The 23211-nt window shown below is 33.3% G+C and overlaps 1 protein-coding gene and 1 long non-coding RNA gene across 4 annotated transcripts in view; both read left to right on the top strand.

The window, feature by feature from the left end:
- Positions 1-16893, top strand: part of LOC114324160 (SET and MYND domain-containing protein DDB_G0284059-like) — a 72051-nt gene extending 55158 nt beyond the window's left edge. For all 3 annotated transcript variants that reach the window (XR_007699162.1, XM_050655411.1, XM_050655402.1), the window contains one exon: positions 16776-16893. Coding sequence is in view for 2 of the 3 variants with exons in the window: in XM_050655411.1 (XP_050511368.1) it covers positions 16776-16878 (103 nt within the window). In the remaining variant the exon portion in view is untranslated. The remainder of the gene's footprint in view (positions 1-16775) is intronic.
- On the top strand, positions 734-13295 carry LOC126887722 (uncharacterized). Its single transcript, XR_007699164.1, has 2 exons — positions 734-1152; positions 12118-13295. It is a non-coding gene; the product is annotated as an uncharacterized LOC126887722 (long non-coding RNA).
- Positions 16894-23211: the final 6318 nt, after the last annotated feature.

Below are 23211 nucleotides of genomic sequence, written 5' to 3' on the forward strand. Positions count from 1 at the left end.
ATACCCTCGATGTTAATGATCATCATTGTCAATGTAAGCTCTGAGAAGAGTCCTTGATTCTCGTTTTTTTTGTTCGGATCAAATGGTGGAAGGATTAAGGTTCTTATCATACGTTCCGTTTACTTTCCATATCCGTGCCATGGCGTTTACATAAAATATTATTAAATACAAATCATATAGTATATGCCCACTTTCCGTTCCGTTTAGGTACCTACCATTCCCGAAGCCTCGCGTTCAATATCGACCACGTTGTTTCGGGACGTCTCGGGTACGCTATGTATATCTCGGGTTTAGTCGAAGTTGTTGAGATATGTAATATTAACGACAAAAAATTTATAGAATTTGTATTTATAAATCTTTAATAATGCCTTACATAATATTGAAAATAAAAAATACAGTGATAATACATTTAAAGACAACATTAATTTGGCCGACTGTAAGGAACTAAAATATTTTCTTCATCCAATATCTTCTTTCTCTTTAGATTGTCAGTCCATCTTTTGCTTGGTCGGCCGATACTTCTACGGATTAGTGATTTCTTTCTTGTTATTTTGACCACACGTGTCTCCCCATCCTGGTGTGTGGTTGTTCTATTATGGTTCTATTTTTTTTTTCTATTTAGTGTCCATTCGTTTATACATTGTACGTTACATTTTCTTCTAATCTCTTTACTCCTCTTTCGATCTCTCAGTATATTTGCTGCAATTCTTCTCAGAACTTGTGACGTTCCGCCCCTTATAGAATCGATTATTGATGGGAAGATATTATTTAACTATCCAAAATATTATTTAATTATTTTCAGAATTATTTTCTTTCAATGTTTATTCAAATAGAACTTAAACCCATCTCAGAATTTTTAAATGCTTGATGACGTCACATTTAAAACGTGGCAACATTGGTTTCCCCACTTTGACAGCCAATGCTTAGTAGAGGGGTACGAAGGATTCAGCTGTGAACGTGAGCCTTGGATTGCGATTGTTTCTCGAGTGTTCGGTCTGAATCGTAGTGTGCGGGGTCATTAGACTCAATTATTCACCTCTAATTCTCAGTTCCAAATTGATTAAATATTACAATAAAAGTATAGTGAAGTTATCCAGCAGCAGTGGATTTGAAGAATTTTAGAGCATACTATATCCAATGAGTTCTACCCCGGTAAATACACATTTTATTAAGTATTTTATTCAGCCATTTTGGAAGTCCTTGACATTTGCTAACTAAGTTTCACATAGTCTATTTTCATGGTTTTTATGTTTTATTTTCATGGATCAAACTCATCTAGAGATAATTCAATATTCGTTGTTAATTTGTGCTTCCAGTTGGAAAATAGAGCTAATTTAAACTCCATTTTTTATATTCCTTTCAAGTCTACAGAACTCCTATCTTTTGAACGATGATCAAATAAGTATCCATCGCTTAGTCTTACTATATTTCATCCTTGTATAATATATCTATATACCGGTGTATATATTATAATAAAATATTCTTTCACAGTAATTATATTTTGTATTTCAATTGGAAATTACTTGTGTTATTTGACCAAGGTCATCTGATAGCAACCTGATAAAAGGTCAAGCTGTCTAGTCATTCAAGTTTTTGGACTTAATGACCTATTTCTTCTTATTCCCATAGGAATAAAAACACCTCCTCGTATCTCTTGCTTCTTTTTTTTGACATTGGTAGATTGGTAGTAACACCACACTGTGTTTTTTTTAGCACCTACCATGAAATCTTAAAGCCACCCTACAACAACACCAAGGCCAGACCACACAGAGAGAAACAATCAATAGGCGACCAGCCTGGATTATTTCCACATTTTCTTTTTTTTTGAGTACCTCCAGCTGCTTTCCAACAGTTTTGAGTACCTTCAGCTGCTTTCTACCAGTCTTCCTCTCCTGTACCTCCAGCAGGACAGCTGCTAGCGAGAGTTAGCACCCTTGGGTGCTCATTACATCAACTTCAAGATTAGGAAAGAGTGGTTTGTTTGGGAACATTTACTGTGCTCTTATTAAAGACAGACTGGTTTTGTGATATTTAGTACATTTTTTTTTATAGTTCAATTGCACACACATTTTTCCTGCTTTATATTTTTTATAGGTTTTTTTTTCTTTACAACATAATATTTAATTGATAGCGTTCCCCAACACTCTGCAATCTATAAAGGTATAAATTTCTGAGCTCAGATATTTTCCCTGATAATAGTAGTCGGTACTCTTATCTTGATTATTTTTAGGCTGTGTTCCACTTTTGTATAATTATTTAAACTCATTCCATTATTTTAGTATATGTTTAATTAAATTTTTAAAAATTAACTTCACATATTAGTCAAAATTGTAATTATTAACTTTATTTAACTTGAACTTATTAACTTTACTTAACTTTAACTTATTAACTTTATTTAACTTTAACTTTAATTTATTAAATTCATATGAACTTCTGGATTCTAATCCCTCAGATTAGTTTTTGGTTTCACTTGTTATTATTACTATTATAAACCACGAGTTAGGAAAAGGATCTGTGTATCCACTCGTAGGTTTATTTATTCAATAAGGCTTGTGCCTGTCCCACTCACAGTGAGGTATTTATATGTTATATATAGTATCAGGTAGTATTTAATTAAGGTGTACGTATTATAAACGTACAATTATTATTTGGTGAGGGTTCTACTAACCTAGTTGTAAGTTGTACTTCCTGTATTAGAGGTACCCGTAGTCAGTTTTTCTAACCTTATAAAGAGTATTCTTAGATCATAGTTGTATGATGATTTTGTAATTGACTTTCACTAGTATCACTTTTTCCTGTCATGTTAGAGTTACACACTAGTTACTTGTCCTAACTCAGAGGTTGTTAAAAAGATCTAGTAGTTACATTCAATAAATATACATTTATTGTGATTTTTTTTTTCTTATTACTCCTTTATTTTTAGTAGTATATTTTATAATTTAATAATCTTTAATAACTTTTCACATACTTGTACTACAAATTTAACATACTCTATAGCAGCGTAGAATACCTGGAAGAGCGTTAACCTAGTTATCCTTCTTCTGGCGCCCAAAAATTCATTCTATTTTCAGTATATTATTATATTTACTCTATCTATTTTCTGAACATTATCTTCATATCTTCTTTTCGAGCCATCATTGTCACTTCCTTTAATCTATTGTCTGGCCAAAAATAGCCGTGCAAATTGGCCGAATCCTTCCTTGAGTGTCAAGTGGCCCTTCTCATACATATTTAGCTAGCCATTCAAGTTATATCTATCTATTAATGATTTCTCATCTCTAGTCCTGTATCAATTCGATATTCTTTGTCTTGGCATCCTTCCATACAAATACTACTACAAAGTTGTATTTTAGTTACTCCAGCTTCTTCAACGGAGAAGCCACACATTTTTGTCCTTTGGCTACATTAAGTAGATCTTCTTCTTTTTACTACTTCTGTTGGAGTTTACCACTCCCTTTTCATTCACTCCAACAGAAAATCATCAGCTAGTTGTTACATCGGCTTTCCAACGTGGTGGCTTTATTTTTGGTCTGAGACAGTATTCATTTAGGTCAATTCTTCTCTTTTATCTGAAATCTCTTTGTTATTTCCGTTTGGTATCCTATACACATATTGTTACTTATTTATTTTATTTTTAATTTCTGATACATATCAGGTATTCTTAAACGCTGTTTTGATTTTTGTTTATATTTTGGGACCTCATTATAGTATATGTTTGTGCAGCTTACATTCTGGGTTAGATTTTGAATTTTTATTGGGAACTTATATTTAATATTGCTATTAATAATATAATTCATATAACAATTTTATTTCTTCAGTCAATAGTGGTATAGTTGGAGGTACAACTAAGTGTTGATTATTATTATTATTATTATAGATATATATTTTTTCTAGAGTGGTGGTAAGTTACATATAAATAAAAAAATTTACTTCCAGTATTTAGGTAGTAGGTTTACTTGAGTATACAATATTTATTGGATTATTTATCCATTTATTTGATCTTATATATTTATTTGATCTTATTTATTAGATTATATACTGCATTATATATATATTTTTTTTTTGCTGGCTATTTTGATTTTGTTGGTGTGTTGCTGATATTTTCTCGGTTTATATTATATATATTTTGCGTGCAAACTTTCATATTTTCATATTTTTCATATTTCTGTTCTTTGGACTATTTGTCAATAACTTTGCTCTCATCATGTGTGCTTTTAAAGCTGAACATCTTCTGGTGGATGAATTGGATTATGAATTAAAGATTCGGGACATAATGCCAGAGGAGTCGACAACTGTCGATAAAAAACGCAATCTTTTGAGAGGTGCTTTGAAACAAGAAGCTGGCAATAGAAGTTTTCTCCAAATTTCAGCTGTATCCCTTCCTTTTGAGGAACAACAAAAAGGAATCACTGAAACATTGGACAGCTTGTCTAAAAAAATCGAAAAGTTTAGGGGAACTGTAAAGGATACAGAGTATGCGCGATTAACATCTCGTCTAGGCCATATTTCTGCCCGTGTACACTTGCTACACTGTCCTTCTGAAGAACAGGAACCGTTCAAGAGGTCTGTTTCTCTTAAAATATTAACACTAGAGGGTGAACTTGATTCTAGAGTTAACCCCATTGCTACCTCTACTCCTAATGCTTCAGTCAATGTACCTAGCTTTACGTACTCCAAACCTGTTCAAGTACACAAATGGGGTATTTCATTTTCAGGTGAAAAACAGCACACTGATGTGATGTCATTTTTAGAAAGGGTTGAATGTCTTCGAATATCTAGAGGTGTTTCTGAAGAGGATTTGTTTGCTGCTTCTGCTGAGTTGTTCACCGGGACCGCTTTTACATGGTTTATGAATAACAGGGGTAATTTTTCTTGTTGGTCTGATCTGATTAAAAAGTTGAAGTCGGATTTTCTTCCGTATTCATTCCAGGATGATTTATTAGATCAAATTAAGAATCATAAGCAGAAACCTGGGGAATCTGTTACTATGTTTATTAATACTATATTAGGTATGTGTAGTCGTTTAGACACTCCTTTGTCAGATTTAGCTAAAATTAAAATCATCCTTAAATGTCTATTGCCCTTTTATCATCAACAATTAGCTCTTATGGACATTCAGAACATTGATGACCTTACTATAAAATGCAAACGTTTGGAGGAAACGTTATCCTGGTCTTCTCAACCTCCATCCACATCTCGATCCTCTTCTAACTCTTCTTCTCAGCCAACTTCCTTTAGGCAACGTTCTTGGCTAAATAAGGGTCATGAACATAATGTTTCGGTTGTTAGTTCTCTTGTCTGCTGGAATTGTGATCAGCCTGGTCACCCATTTTACAATTGTGGGATTCCTCAAAATCGTATTTTCTGCCATGGTTGTGGCCGAGAGAACACCCTTAAAAGAAACTGTTCTAAGTGTTCGGGAAACGACACGTCGGAGGTCCGTCCCCTGAACGTTTCTCCGTCCAACATCCAATCAGGGAATCAAACCCCATCGTCAAACGAAACTGCTGGACCAAGCACATCCAGCAACCCAAACCCATCTTCACGAAAAGGGAAAGGGGTGTCGTTCAAGAAAGCAGCACACACCACAAAACAAAATTAAACCAGAAATTTATTTCTATAGATAATACGTTAGATTCGCTTGATTCAAATGATCACAGATGGTCATTTACAAACGCTTCTTTGATTGGTAGTGTTCAACGTAACAATAATAATTGTGATAGTAATGTGGTTCCATTATCTATATTAGATTCTAGTTTTGTTAATGATGATGATACGTCTGGGTTAGTTCCATATAACGGTTGTAGACAACCAAATACTTTAGATCTAGATATTAATTCGTTATTAGTTAGGAAACAAAATGATAATAGGCCATATCTTCCTATTCAAATTTTAGGACAATCGTGTTTAGCTTTGTTAGATAGTGGCTCTAATATTTCATTGATAGGGGCACATTCGTTAAATTTATTGAAAAATTCTAGTATTCCCATTATGCCCATTTCATCTTTGCAAGTATCTACTGCAGATGGTACAGTTCAGTCCATTACGGGCAAACTCCAAATTAAAATCACAGTGGCAGATTTATGTAGGGAAATTACATTTTATGTTATTCCTTCCGTGCAGAATTCTATAATTTTAGGTATGGACTTTTTCAATGCTTTCAATAGTACCTTAAGTTGTTCTGATTTTTCTTTTTCCATATCTGAATTTAATTTATCTACCCTTAGTGCTATTCACGATTTTGCTAGTTTATCAAGCTCTGAACAAAGGCAATTAGAGAGTATGATCTCTAAATTTACTACTCTTTCTTCAAAAGACAAACTAGGTCGTACGTCGTTAATCTCTCACACTATCGAAGTGGGAAATCCCACTCCTTTCAGATTATATCAGTACCCCATACCTCAAGCCTGGCAGGCAGATTTAGAAAAGGAAGTAGATTCGATGCTTGCTTTAAATATCATAGAACCTTCAACATCGTCCTACTGTTCTCCGCTCTGGTTAACGAAGAAGAAGGATGGATCCTTCAGGATCTGCTTTGACGGTCGAAAACTAAACAGTATCACAACTAACAGGGATGCTTATCCTATCCCCAGAATAGATGTGATTTTGAGCAAACTTCAGAATGCCAAATACATCTCTTCTATTGATTTGTCTAAGGCCTTCCTACAGATCCCACTGAGTGAAGAGAGCAAGAAGTATACTGCTTTTGCTGTCAGTGGTAAAGGATTATTCCAGTTTGTCACCATGCCTTTCGGTCTTGTTTCTGCTCCTCAGACAATGTGTCGTCTGATGGATTTAGTCATTGGTCCACCGTTAGAGCCCTATGTTTTCTATTATTTAGACGATATTTTGGTTGTCACTCCTGATTTTTCCCTTCATATGGAAATTTTAGATAAGTTATTTTTACGTCTTAAGGAAGCTAATCTAACGGTCAATCTGGATAAATGTCAGTTTTGTCGCCCTAGTCTTAAGTTCTTGGGTTATGTTGTGGATAACCAGGGGCTGAGGACTGATCCTGAGAAAATAGTTGCTATCAAAAATTTTCCTATACCAAAGACCACCACCCAAGTCCGTAGGATATTGGGAATGTGTGGCTATTATCGGCGATTTGTACCGTCCTACTCTACTTTGTTGTCACCTCTTACTGATCTTTTGAAGAACAGGAAAAAGGGACAGACCATTACTTGGACTCCTGAGGCTGACGAAGCTTTTAGGCGCGTTAAAGATGCTTTAACGAGCGCTCCGGTTATGATGTCACCTAATTTTGATGAGCATTTTTATCTAATGACAGATTGCTCTAATACAGCTTCTGGAGGCGTATTATTTCAGTTGAAAGATGGCTCCGAACACCCCATAGCGTACACTAGTAAGAAGTTGAACAAGGCCCAGAAAAACTATTCAACTACGGAGAAAGAACTCTTAGCTATCATCCATGGGTTAGAAGCTTTTCGTTATTATCTGGAAGGTCGTAATTTCACTATAATTACTGATCATAGTTCCTTAGTATGGCTTCATAGTATGAAAAACCCTTCACAGAGGCTTTCTCGATGGATATGCAAACTGGCTGCCTATTCATATAAGATTGTCCATAGAAAGGCAAACGGGGTAGTGGTCGCAGATGCTCTTTCACGTGTCCATGATATTAATGTCCTAGATCTGTCCTCTTTAAGTCCTGATATGTGGTATCAGAATATGATTGATAGGGTCACTCAAGACCCACAAAAATATCCTGATTTTAAGGTAGAGAATAATATTCTGTACAAACACATCTTAAGTCCGATAGAGTCCTTATCCAATATGTCGGAGTGGAAAATAGTTGTACCTACGCCAAATAGGGAAAATATTCTGCATATATTTCATGATGAAGTTACGGCGGGTCATTTTGGTTTTTATAAGACTTATCACCGTATTGCCGAATTATATTATTGGCCTGGTATGCGGAAGTCTATAAAAAGGTACATTTCTAAATGCATGGTTTGTGCTACTTGTAAACCAAGTAACCTACCACAGGCTGGACTTATGGGTTCCTTCAGGAACATAAATTTTCCTTGGCAGATGATCTCAATGGATCTCATTGGACCTTATCCTCGGAGTTACAAGGGTAATACCTATTGCCTGGTAGTTGTGGATTATTTCACTAAATTTCCTTTAGTTTGTCCCCTTCGCCAGGCCACAACTCCAGCAATTTTAAAATATTTGGAGGAACAAGTCTTTTTGGTGTATGGTGTTCCTCAAATTGTGTCATGTGACAACGGTCCTCAGTTTGTATCGAAGGCCTTTAAAGATCTTCTAGCTAAATATAAGGTTCAAAAGACCTTTTATAATGCTGCCTACCATCCACAAGCAAATCATACTGAGAGAGTAAATCGCAGTATTGTCACAGCTCTAAGGTCCTATACTTACCCTGATCACAGAGCTTGGGATCAATATATTCATTCCATAGCTCAAGCCATAAGGACTTCTGTCCATGAAGTTACCCAGTGCTCTCCAGCATATTTGAATTTTGGTAGGAATGTGGCTTTATCAGGTGATTATTTTGGTGTAATTTCAGACAATTCCGAAAATCTTCCTCAAATATCTGAGAAACTTCATCGCTTAGATGATCTCCAGACGTTACCTCATATTTTCGCAGACATTAGGAAGAAGTTAAAAACTTCTTACCTAAGGAACCAGCAGCACTATAATTTGAGGAAACGAGATCTGCGATTCTTTGTTGGTGATCGAGTCTTAAAGCGCAATTTTGTCAAATCCAATAAGGGTGATGCCATTTCTGCAAAGTTTTGCCAGAAATATGTCCCATGTACTGTCTCAAGGGTAATATCTCCTTTGATTTATGAATTAAAGGACAATTCGACTAATAAGCGAATTGGTCAATTTCATGTAAAGGATTTACTGCCTGACAACACCATGGACGATGTGGATTCTTCAACTTCATCGGAAGAAGATTAGCTTAACAGGGTTGTTTAAGCTAATATCTTCCTGTGTTTGCCTTTAATTAGTTTTATTATGGTATAGTATTTTAGTTTAAATTGTTAATCACCAGATAATGCCTGACCATAGCAATTTTTATCCTTCGGCATGGCTTGATGATTTCTCACGTATTAGTTATTAGGTACCGAATTCTTGTGTAATACCGCTTGTATGAGTTTATTATTATTTTTTTGTATTATAGATTGCATTTGAGTCATTATCGACAAATATTCTCAAATACTAATCCAGCCAGTAGTATTACCAAGTTAATAACCTCCACTTGTACTCTTAGTTTTGTACTCAACCTCTCAGAATAAAAGGGCTGTTGATTATTATATATTAAGATATTTGGATGTGTGGGCTCATACAAGTATTCTTGCTTAATATAGATGGAGCTATGTTACACTACCATATCTTAGATTATGTGTTATATCTTGGATATTTGATTACATACCTATTATTTTTTTCTTATTGTTTTTATATCATGTCATTGGATTTGCCATATTGGAAAGAAGTTGTGGTTGTTAATTTGTTATTGGGTTACTTTATTGATATTTGTCACAGGTACCTTAAATACTTTATATTAATTCGGATTCTTACTTCCTCCACAGGATGATTCTGGAATGAATTTGGAATTTTGATTTATAAATGAATTCTTGAGTCCTTCATATTTCTTCTTATGAACTAGTCTGTTAATGCTCAAAGTTGGTGAATACGTGGGTTCGAAGTTCAGCAACTGATCACTGCTATCCGATTTCGTAATCCATGTCTTTCTTGTCAGAGTAGGCAGATGTTTATCCATGATAATATTTCTGGTTGGGAAATGGTGTACAACACTTCCTAACCATTCTTGTGCAATTGTTCCAAATATTCCAGGCACATTTTCACACGATAATAGGGAAGTCTAGTTTGCTTATTTTATGTCTCTTAGTTCATAGTATATAGATGCTTGACTTTCCATAGACGTAGAGTCGTAATGTTAGTGATTAACCCACTGGGACAAATTATTGATTTTCTTTTTAGTAGATTCCCTCTTCTTTCCTTAGGCATTAATTGTTGCTTAGATTCAGGAATATCTCCTGGATAATCCTATGTATGTTCACATGAATATACAGTCTTATGAAAGATTGGGAGCTCGTTCCCGTCATATTTTGTATTTACCATGGAGTCATAGAACTTATAAGTTCATCCTTTATTTTTACTATTTAGTTTCGATAGGCTCATATTACCGGATGAGGGTAGATCTAGAGCTAATTTAGTTAGTTATTTAGTATTAGTGAGAATTGGTCCATAAATCTTCCTGATCGTTCTTCTTTGGATATGCTCCTATAAATCTGGTGTCCATTGCTAGTCCGATTTTGGATTAAGTGTCCGATTCTTCACTTATTTTGTTTATTTGGTTGTATAGGTTCGTATTACCGGATGTGGGTGTACGTAGACCTAATTTATTTATATGATTTAGTATGGATGTGAATTGGTCCATAAATCTTCCTGGTCGTTCTTCATTGGATATGCTTTTGTGAATCTGTTGTCCATTGATAGTCTGACTTTGGATTGAGTGTCTGATTCCACATTTATTTTGGTTAATGTGTTTGCATTCCTTTGGTATGTTCACTATTTATATTAGTTGGTATTGGTGAAAATTATTCTATAAATATTCCTAGTTGTTCTTCTCTGGATATGCTATTACGAATCTGGTGTCCATTGCTAGTCCAATTTAGGATTGAGTGTTTGATTCTTCACTTATTATAGTTATTGATTTCATTGGTGACTTTAGTATATGTACTTGCGTTATGGTATGAATTGGCTCTCACCTTTGCCTGGTTGTTCGTCCTTGGATATACTCCTTATAAATCTGATGTCCATGGATAGTTCAACTTTGGATTTACTGCCAATTCGACACTTATTTGGCATTATAAATTATGTCTCATCTTTAGCACTTTTACTAGGACTTCGGGTCATATTTTGCAATTTCCGTTATTTGCTGCAGTGACCATCCTACTTTCCCTTGATTATTAGTGGTGATTATTTGTAATCTTGCGAATCAACGGGGAATGATACACTAAGCACTACTACTCTAGTTTAATATTTTGAAAAAAAAAAAAAAAAATTTTTTTTAAATAAAATTTTTTTTTCTGGTGGTTGAAAGGGAATGTGACGTTCCGCCCCTTATAGAATCGATTATTGATGGGAAGATATTATTTAACTATCCAAAATATTATTTAATTATTTTCAGAATTATTTTCTTTCAATGTTTATTCAAATAGAACTTAAACCCATCTCAGAATTTTTAAATGCTTGATGACGTCACATTTAAAACGTGGCAACATTGGTTTCCCCACTTTGACAGCCAATGCTTAGTAGAGGGGTACGAAGGATTCAGCTGTGAACGTGAGCCTTGGATTGCGATTGTTTCTCGAGTGTTCGGTCTGAATCGTAGTGTGCGGGGTCATTAGACTCAATTATTCACCTCTAATTCTCAGTTCCAAATTGATTAAATATTACAATAAAAGTATAGTGAAGTTATCCAGCAGCAGTGGATTTGAAGAATTTTAGAGCATACTATATCCAATGAGTTCTACCCCGGTAAATACACATTTTATTAAGTATTTTATTCAGCCATTTTGGAAGTCCTTGACATTTGCTAACTAAGTTTCACATAGTCTATTTTCATGGTTTTTATGTTTTATTTTCATGGATCAAACTCATCTAGAGATAATTCAATATTCGTTGTTAATTTGTGCTTCCAGTTGGAAAATAGAGCTAATTTAAACTCCATTTTTTATATTCCTTTCAAGTCTACAGAACTCCTATCTTTTGAACGATGATCAAATAAGTATCCATCGCTTAGTCTTACTATATTTCATCCTTGTATAATATATCTATATACCGGTGTATATATTATAATAAAATATTCTTTCACAGTAATTATATTTTGTATTTCAATTGGAAATTACTTGTGTTATTTGACCAAGGTCATCTGATAGCAACCTGATAAAAGGTCAAGCTGTCTAGTCATTCAAGTTTTTGGACTTAATGACCTATTTCTTCTTATTCCCATAGGAATAAAAACACCTCCTCGTATCTCTTGCTTCTTTTTTTTGACATTGGTAGATTGGTAGTAACACCACACTGTGTTTTTTTTAGCACCTACCATGAAATCTTAAAGCCACCCTACAACAACACCAAGGCCAGACCACACAGAGAGAAACAATCAATAGGCGACCAGCCTGGATTATTTCCACATTTTCTTTTTTTTTGAGTACCTCCAGCTGCTTTCCAACAGTTTTGAGTACCTTCAGCTGCTTTCTACCAGTCTTCCTCTCCTGTACCTCCAGCAGGACAGCTGCTAGCGAGAGTTAGCACCCTTGGGTGCTCATTACATCAACTTCAAGATTAGGAAAGAGTGGTTTGTTTGGGAACATTTACTGTGCTCTTATTAAAGACAGACTGGTTTTGTGATATTTAGTACATTTTTTTTTATAGTTCAATTGCACACACATTTTTCCTGCTTTATATTTTTTATAGGTTTTTTTTTCTTTACAACATAATATTTAATTGATAGCGTTCCCCAACACTCTGCAATCTATAAAGGTATAAATTTCTGAGCTCAGATATTTTCCCTGATAATAGTAGTCGGTACTCTTATCTTGATTATTTTTAGGCTGTGTTCCACTTTTGTATAATTATTTAAACTCATTCCATTATTTTAGTATATGTTTAATTAAATTTTTAAAAATTAACTTCACATATTAGTCAAAATTGTAATTATTAACTTTATTTAACTTGAACTTATTAACTTTACTTAACTTTAACTTATTAACTTTATTTAACTTTAACTTTAATTTATTAAATTCATATGAACTTCTGGATTCTAATCCCTCAGATTAGTTTTTGGTTTCACTTGTTATTATTACTATTATAAACCACGAGTTAGGAAAAGGATCTGTGTATCCACTCGTAGGTTTATTTATTCAATAAGGCTTGTGCCTGTCCCACTCACAGTGAGGTATTTATATGTTATATATAGTATCAGGTAGTATTTAATTAAGGTGTACGTATTATAAACGTACAATTATTATTTGGTGAGGGTTCTACTAACCTAGTTGTAAGTTGTACTTCCTGTATTAGAGGTACCCGTAGTCAGTTTTTCTAACCTTATAAAGAGTATTCTTAGATCATAGTTGTATGATGATTTTGTAATTGACTTTCACTAGTATCACTTTTTCCTGTCATGTTAGAGTTACACACTAGTTACTTGTCCTAACTCAGAGGTTGTTAAAAAGATCTAGTAGTTACATTCAATAAATATACATTTATTGTGATTTTTTTTTTCTTATTACTCCTTTATTTTTAGTAGTATATTTTATAATTTAATAATCTTTAATAACTTTTCACATACTTGTACTACAAATTTAACATACTCTATAGCAGCGTAGAATACCTGGAAGAGCGTTAACCTAGTTATCCTTCTTCTGGCGCCCAAAAATTCATTCTATTTTCAGTATATTATTATATTTACTCTATCTATTTTCTGAACATTATCTTCATATCTTCTTTTCGAGCCATCATTGTCACTTCCTTTAATCTATTGTCTGGCCAAAAATAGCCGTGCAAATTGGCCGAATCCTTCCTTGAGTGTCAAGTGGCCCTTCTCATACATATTTAGCTAGCCATTCAAGTTATATCTATCTATTAATGATTTCTCATCTCTAGTCCTGTATCAATTCGATATTCTTTGTCTTGGCATCCTTCCATACAAATACTACTACAAAGTTGTATTTTAGTTACTCCAGCTTCTTCAACGGAGAAGCCACACATTTTTGTCCTTTGGCTACATTAAGTAGATCTTCTTCTTTTTACTACTTCTGTTGGAGTTTACCACTCCCTTTTCATTCACTCCAACAGAAAATCATCAGCTAGTTGTTACAAACTCTCATCCCTAGTAGTATCGTTTCTAGTAGTGTTTGTGTTGTGGCTGTATAGGTCTTGTTTCTAATGCATAGGTCATTATTGGTCTTACAATGACTATAAATTCTTGACTTCATCTCAGTGTTAATATGTCGGTTTCACCATAGAATGTTATTAAGGCATCCCGCTAGTCCATTTGCTGTTTGGACTTGATTTTTCAATTCTTTGTCCAGGTTTCCGTAGCTGGACAATGTACTGATGCCATCAATGACTATTTTATGTCTGCTTGGTTCTTTACTGATTACTATTGTTTTAGTTTTCATCATTGTTTCCATCCAATATAATATTAAAGTTTCTTCAGTCCACATTTTATCAAACCGGAAAAAATACGCGTATTCCTATCCAAAACTTAGGATAAAATGTTACCAAACTGGAACATACAATATTAAGCGGCAGCGTAAAGTAAACGCGACGTCTATAGTGAGAGTCGACATTTAGCAGCTCAAAGGACGTTTCCAGGGAGCGACAGTACATTTTTATTTTGTTTTTATAATATCACTTACATGGAGGCTTCTTCCGTGCTCCCGTTCCTTTTTATTTTATTATATTTGGATATGTCTATAACGCCTATTATGAATCGAATCAACATACCCCGTTATCTCCTAGTTTTCACACTCATTCTCTGTTTTTTACATCAAACGTGAAGTTGTGAGTAAATACACCCATTACACGCAACTAAATGATCATATTACTACGGAATTAAATAAATAAAGGTGCGGTAGTCATATCTTCAATTTGGCATACATACCAGTAAGTGACTGATTTTATCCCTTATAAGTACCAAAATTATTAAGCGACTGCGGCTAAAATTCAGTTATACAGGGTGTTTCATTGGGAAAGTAACATACGTTAACTGTAGAAAGAGGACACTTAGGCGGTCTCAAAAATATCATACTTAATGGGTCTTACTCCATTAATAACAAAGATACCGGGTGTTTTATCTATTTTGCCATTTTCTTAATTGTTTCATAACTTTTTAACCACACTATAAATTGATTTTATATTTGGCACGCAAATATCATTTAAGGTGTACAATAAACTAATTTATTTACAATTGTAAAAAATCCAGGTCCGGATTAAAAAATATTGGAAAAATGTTCCGACCCAAAAACAACACCCTGTACATTAAATTTTTTTAAAATAGATTTTTCAGTTGAAAAGAGGATGAAAAACTAAACTTAGTGGTATACTTTGAATTTTCGGCAAAATGATTTTTCTGGTCAAATTTGGAATTTGAATTCTGAAATTATGTGAATTGCGAGAGCTCTAAGTAGAAAAAAAATGGAATACAGCTTACAACTTGTCAACCGCACTGCATATTGATTTTATATTTAACACGCGAATATTCTTTTAGGTGTCCAATCAATTAACTTATTTACAATTATAAGTAATCCAGGTCCGGATTAAAAAATATTGATAAATGTTCCGACCCAAAAAATACCCTGTATATTAATTTTTTTTTTAAATGGATTTTGCATTTGAAAAGAATATAAAAAAGAATATGAAAAACTAAATTTAGTGGTATACTTTGATTTTTCGGCAAAATGATTTTTCTGGTAAAATTTTGAATTTGAATTCTGAAATTATGTGCATTGCGAAGCTCCAAGTAAAATAAATTAAATTATGACAATTTTAATTAATACTATTATTTAATCTAAATTGGTAAAATATTAACATTTGCACACATAACAATAATTTTTTATGGTGGTAATTTTGAATAAGTGCTTTAGTTTTGAATAGTTATTATACTGCAAATTTTCGCTGTTTGTTATAATTTTTAGATACTTTGTTGATTAAATTGATGTATTCTTTATTGACCCTTTATTATTTATTCATTATTTAAAGATGAATATTCGACATAAACTATTTGTCACACATAATTAAAAAACACTGATATGTTAACATTTTAACAATTTAGATTCAATAATGGTATTAATTAAAATTAAGTCGCATTTGAATTTTTTCTGCTTAGAGCTCTCGCAATTGACAAAATTTCAGAATTCAAATTCAAAATTTTACCAGAAAAATCATTTTGCCGAAAATTCAAAGTATACCACTAAATTTAGTTTCTCATCCTCTTTTCAAATGCAGAATCCATTTAAAAAAATTTAATATACAGGGTATTTTTTTGGGTCGGAACATTTATACAATATTTTTTAATACGGACCTGGATTTTTTATAATTGTAAGTAAATTAATTGATTGGGCACCTAAAAGAATATTCGCGTGTTAAATATAAAATCAATTTACAGTGCGGTTGACAAGTTGTAAGCTGTATTTCAATTTTTTTCTACTTAGAGCTCTCGCAATTCACATAATTTCAGAATTCAAGTTCAAAATTTGACCAGAAAAATCATTTTGCCGAAAACTCAAAGTATACCACTAAATTTGGTTTTTCATCCTCTTTTCAACTGAAAAATCGATTTTAAAAAAATTTAATGTACAGGGTGTTGTTTTTGGGTCGGAATATTTTTCAAATATTTTTTAATGATATTTGCAAATGATATTTGCGTGCCAAATATAAAATAAATATACAGTGTGGTTAGAAAATTATGAACCAATTAAGAAAATGGCAAAATAGATAAAACACCCAGTATCTATGTTATTAATGGAGTAAGACCCATTAAGTATGGTATTTTTGAGACCGCCTAAGTGTCCTCTTTCTACAGTTAACGTATGTTACTTTCCCAATGAAACACCCTGTATATAACCTAAGGCTCCTTTTTAAGTAACGGACAAGTATCTATGTGGCTAAAACTTCTGTTAAATGGTATATCAAAAATATGCAATATTTTCATTAAATGCATTTACATTTGCTTCACATTTTATTTGCAGGGTGTCGATCCCACCTCATAAATCAACACAGTTGGCACAGGAAATTTTGCAGCTTTGTATGGCGTCCTTTGGAAATGTATCAAATACTTTAAAGAAGAAATAAATGATTTAAAACTTTTTTAAGTGTATTTATTTTATTTACTATATTTTATATAAATGTAGGTTCTTTAAAGACACTTGTAGTAAAAGTCCGTGTGATGTTTAACAGCTTTTAATTAGCAAAAATATCAATTTTCCTTTGATATACTAAATATTGACAAGGGAAAATTTTAATTTGATGTACTTTTTGTTAAAATAAAAGAAATTTTAAGAACTTTAGTACAGTCTTAATTATACGTTAAAGCGATACGGTCGTATCTAGTAATCGTATTTGGGTTAATAGCTTGCTAATTAGTGCTAGTTTTTTCTTTGTGTTTTGGTGATCGTTTAAAAATATATACATAAATTGTGTGTTTTCAAATAAATAGACCCCGTAATGGGGGATAAAAATCTAAAGACGTCCTCTTTGACGAAGGAAATTGATATGGATGTGGCTAGTGAAAATAGTGTATTGGAAACTAGTGATGAAACAACGCAGGAAAAAGATGATTTGCAGCCCAAGAAAATGAATATAAAACATTTTAATTTGCAGTCAGATAAGTACAATTTGAATAATATCTGGGTATATATTGAAAAAATTGGTGATTTAGCTAATTTATCAAGATTACACCCCATGGTTTTAGGGAACATATTATTTAAAAAATTGAAACTAACTAACATACAGCAAATACAGAGCGTTGGAAAAAATAGAATTAAAGTCTTATTAAATTCTCGTTTAGATGCTTACAACTTAGTAAATAATAAGTCACTAAAAGAACATAATTTACGAGCTTAAATACCAAATCACTTATTAGAAGTGAAAGGGTTGGTTAGGGACGTGGATACGAAGTTTGATGTTAATTATCTTTTAGAGAACATTGAGTGTACGTCAAAAGTTTTAAATATATATATATAGAACAAAACGTATGATTCAAAAAGAAAGTACAACAGAATATGTAGGCAAGAAAACTGTAGTTATTAATTTTGAGGGAAATATTCTACCCAGTTTCGTTGCTTTCAATCGTGTTTATTTTCCTATTGAACATTTTGTTGGTAGGGTTATACAATGTTACAGATGTCTGAGATTCGGGCATGTTTCTAAACAATGTAGACGAAGACATGTCTGTATGACGAAGATTGCGTCTCTTTATTATATTGACCAGTTGTGTTGTTTGGTTTAGCCGTCTAAGGACCTCCTCTTTTCTAGTCTCTGCTCTCCGCTGGGTCTCTGTGGACTCAGCTTATTTTTAGTAGTCATCTGTATACTCACATCTCAAAGGCTTCCAAGCGTTTAAGCATAGCCTTGCTTAGAGTCCAAGCTTCTATTCCATATAGCAGGACTGAAAAGATATAGCAATATGGTCTCCATTCGGTGATATTTTTTGATTATTTCATTGTTTATTCGTTACAAGTGGACACGTCAACGAATTCTATGAGATTTCACAATCCCTCATATTCTTCTCATTAAATTTATCTTTGATATCTGTAATAAGTTTGCCATCAGAATTTATTATTAGTGATTGGTCAGATAGCCAAGCGGAACAAGCATCGACCTCACTTCGATTCTGTGCTGGAGTGCTCTAGTGGATGTGAGTTCGAACCCTGGCCCAGTGATGAAAATAAAAACGCTAACACAGCAGTTTAAAATTCTAAAAATTAATCTGCAGTTTAGACTGGAATTACGCTGGTGTCTCATCGGCTTGTGGTGGAGCAGTACGGCAAGAGATAAGGGCTTTATTCTTCTTCTTCTTCTTCTTCTTCTTCTTCTTCTTCTTCTTCTTCTTCTTCTTCTTCTTCTTATAGTGCCTATCCGTTTCGGATGTTGGCGACCATCTGTTGGCAATCTGTACCTTGCACACTGCTGATCTGAAAATATTTGTGGTTATTGTGTTGAACCACGTCCCTACGTAGATTTTTCAGCCAGAAAATCCTTCGCCTTCCTGGTCCTCGTTTTACTTCTACTTTTTCCTCTAAGATTAGTTGCGACAGTCCATATCTCTCGCTATTCCTCATGATGTGACCGAGTTATTCGATTTTGGTTGTTTTTATTGTGATTAGCAGCTCTCTTTGTGCATTATCAAAAAAAATTCAGATTAGTAATTTGGTCGGTATAAGATATCTTCAGGATTCGACGATACAGCCAAATTTCGAAAGCGTCAATTTTCCTGCAGGTGGCGTCTGTGATGGTCCACGACTCAACTCCATACAAGAGTATAGGAAAGATATAACATCGTAGTAACCTGATTTTTATGGATATTAATAAATCGTAACATTTCAATAGCTTAGTCATTTTTTGAAATGCAGATCTTGCTTTCTCTATCCCGCATTTCATTTCCAGGTAATGGTCCCAATTTTCATTGACGTTCGTACCAAGGTATGTCTTTACTTTTTCTATTTGTTGACCGTTCGCATTGCTTTGTTCAAATTGCTGTTCCTTTTTAGAGATCATCATACATTTTGTTTTCTTAATCTTTAGTGAAAGTCCATATGTCTGACCTACTTCTGTGATTCTGTTCATTTACTCCTTCTTGAGGGCTTAGAATTATCAGCGAATACCACCATATCATTTGCGTGTCTTATGTTATTAATACATTTTCCGTTAATTCTTAATCCGGCTTCAACATCATCCACTGCTTCTTGAAAGATTTCCTCAGCATATATATTGAACAACAGTGGTGATAGTATTCGCTGTGTGCAAGTACTTGGAGCGGATACGAGAAACAATCGTGCACGTATAGCGGACAAATCTTGCAACTTTCTTAACATATATTTCTTAAATAATTCATATTGTTAATTGAAATTGTCAAATTCACGTATATTTTGTACCTACTGTCATTGAAGAAAATGGGATTTCGCAAATGATGTGTTATTAATTGTAAAAATTATATGTTGCTCCACAATATTGATATGATATGCAAGTATTAAAGTGAATTTAGTTAATGGTATTTTGCTTGTAGTAAAATGTTTACCTTTTAATAACATAAACCTAATATTACTTTTTCTTCTTATTATCTTTTGGGCTATGACCTTAACAATTATCCAGTAACCAGGACTAATATAATTGGCCAATATAATTAAAAGTGCTAAAAATGTTAGAGCAATGTTTGAGCTATGAAACCAGGTGTCGCTCTTCCGAACTTGCACGGTCCCAATCTCACGTTTGATTTTGATATCATCGGATTCTTCTGCCTCTGTCCGGATAGATGATGTTTAATTACAGTACAGATTGCAAATAATTTTTGAGATCACAGGTGTTTATTCCAATATTGGTTAACATCTCCATCAGGTTATGCTTTTTTTACTTTATCGAACGTTTTATGGTTATTAATGAAGCATGCATAAATATCGCAATTTACGTCTCTACACCGTTGAAATAGCACTTGTACTTATAATAAAGAGATCTCTCGTACCTCCTGCATTCCGGAAAACAAACTATTTACGGCTGATTTTTCTTCGCACTAGTAGCGGATCTACAGGGAGGGAAAAAGGGAAAATTTCCCCCTAACAATATCCAAAATTAAAGAAAAAAATTTATTGTTGAAACATAAAAGTGTATTAGCAGACATGAAACTTAAACCAGAGACAGACAAATTCAACCCAATAAACACGCTAGTTAGGAAAATTAAGGAACTTAATGCATATAAGTTATTATTTTTTTTTTATGTAGTGTGGGTTTATCTTTTTATGTCTTTTGGTTGTTGTTGCATTGGAAGTTCCTCCCCTAAGGCAAATTTCCCCTCCCAAGGCAAATTTCTAGATCCGCCACTGCTTCGCATAGTCTATTAGGTATATCCTTTGATGAATAATTTTAGAAATAATTTTAAAATATGGCTCATTAAGCAGATGGACCGAAGCCCGAAAATCACTGCAGTATTCGGATTTTGTTTTCTTTGGTAAAGCAATAAACGCCGACTTCAGGCATGTTCATGGTATTACTCCGCTTAAATATTATGATGTCATTAAAAAATATTCCTGTTAGGCGTTGAGTACCGACATTGTTAAATAGTTTTATGAGTTCACCATAATATATGCATTGTCAGGTCCAAGAGATTTGCCATCTTTTAGTTGTGATATTGATTTTTCCACTTCATCTGAAGTGATTGGTAAGTGGTCATTACTACCACTTACTCTACTGATGATACTCTAGTACAGCGATACTCAACCTTTTTCTTTCCTGGGCCACATAGTAGCTATTGCCACAGCTTGCGGGACACAATCAAGATGAAGATGAAGTAGTAAACAGGGTGTTTCAATGGGAAACGGAAATACTTGAATGGTGAATAGAGGTAAATGAGGCGTTTCTAGACATACTAAATTTATTACTCCCACCGACTTTATAACCGAGTTACAGGGTGTTTTATCGATTTTGCCCATTTCTCTCTGGACACATAACTTTAGAACCACCTTGTATATTTTTTTGATACTTGGTACACATATGTCATATTTAGAACCCAAACCACCAAACTACTAATCACAAGAAAAATCCAGGTCCGGATTAAACAAAATCCATTGTGACCTTGAAACAACATCCTGTATATTGAAATTTTCAAAAACCGTTTGCACATTTGAAAAGAGCTTTAATGGAGCTTCCATTTTTTGTGCAGACAATTCAATGACTTTAATTTTGAAATTATGTCGAAATTTTTAAGAAACTAGTATCATCAAAGAGTTCTTTTATGTATTTGGTCCATATACAAATTTATTTATTTTCATCTGTGATCATATTTTGATGAAGCAGACAAACACTTTCTTTGGCTTCTTCTGTTTATGCTTCTTTTATTACATTTTTTGATAGATATCTTTGATAGTTTCTTCTCTTCTTCAAGTGCCATCTCCGCGACGGAAGTTGGCAATCATTATAGTTACTCGGATTTTAGAGACGGCTGCTCTGAAAATTTCATTTGATGTACTAAAATGGTTATTAATTAATAAAATTTATTAATTTTATTAATTAATAAAATTAAAATTAATTAATCAAATTAATTACTTGTACATCCGTACTATTCTCTCAGTTTGCGCAGCCATGATATTCTACGCCTCCCTTCTTTTTCCTTGGATCTTTCCCTGCATAATGATTTGGAGCAAGTTGTATCTCTCTCCATGTGTAAAATGTCCGAGATATTCCAATTTTCTGGTTTTGATTGTATTTAAGACTTCCATTTCTTTATTTATGTTTCTCAGAACCTCTTTGTTTTTGGCGTGTTTGATAGTTTGATAACTATTTGTATAACAAGGGAGCAAAGTGCTAATTTTCCTCCCGATAATGAAGTTTACTGCCCGACGCGTAGCGAAGGGCAGTAATAGTAATCATTCAAGGGGGGAAAAGGTACTTTACTTCTATGTTATACATATGATTTTTCCACCTCTGTCAAATAACAAGTATTTTTTTTCATTTTCAAATAATTTAATATTTGAAATGAAATGAAATGAAAATAAAAATAAATAAATAAATAATTTATTTAAATAACTAACTAACAAAACTTTTTTAGAGAAGTAAAACTAACAAGTAGGTACAGTATAACTGTATTTTCATAATTGCGTCCTAAATATGTTTAATTTGTGGTTGGGCAATTATTTATATTAATGTTAAATGAGCAATTTTGAGCAGTGGTTATTTGAATATAACTAGAAGTGAGAGCTGGACTGGGATTCCAAGACGTGTAGAAATCTATTAATCGGCTCGTTTCTATACGACTGGTATTCCGTGCATCAAATTATTCGCCTTGAAGCGTCCACCAGAAAGCGAGGTGTCGAGACGTACGTTTTCTATCATAATCGCCACGTGACAAAGAAAGAAGGTATTTTGTGTTCTACTCCAAGTAACAGCTCTGCGTTGCCACATTCAGTAGATTTCTACTTTTTGGATAGATTTTTGATATTTTGTTTTAAATTCAGGGGGGGATTATTTTTTAGTAGATTTTTGGTACACCTATATCAACATTTTGTTATGACTAAAATGGAATTAGCTTTTTAATAGTATTTACCACATTTTTACATTAATTTTCAGACTTTTGTCATTGCCGAAAATAAGATTTAGGACGTAGTACGTAGATAATGAATCCAAAGAAATGAAACTGGAGTCTGGGTGTACATACAAAACTTGTTTGTTTCAAGCAGCAGTGCAAGTAGTATTTCGGGTAATATTGAAGAGTTCTGGCATTCGGCGAGGCTATTAAAAGCTAACGACGGAAAACTAAAATATCTAAACAATGCAACTTTGCAAAAAATGCTGCATTTACCCGTTTGTAATGTAAAATTCGAAAGATTTTTTTCCGTTTTTAACCGTATTAAAACTGATGATCGCAATAAACTTTTGAATAAAAATGTATTTTGAAGATTATTTGCCAAAAAAGGTATG

The sequence above is a fragment of the Diabrotica virgifera genome, chromosome 1 (genome assembly GCF_917563875.1).
Source record: "Diabrotica virgifera virgifera chromosome 1, PGI_DIABVI_V3a".
In the NCBI taxonomy this organism is placed as follows: Eukaryota; Metazoa; Arthropoda; class Insecta; order Coleoptera; family Chrysomelidae; genus Diabrotica; species Diabrotica virgifera.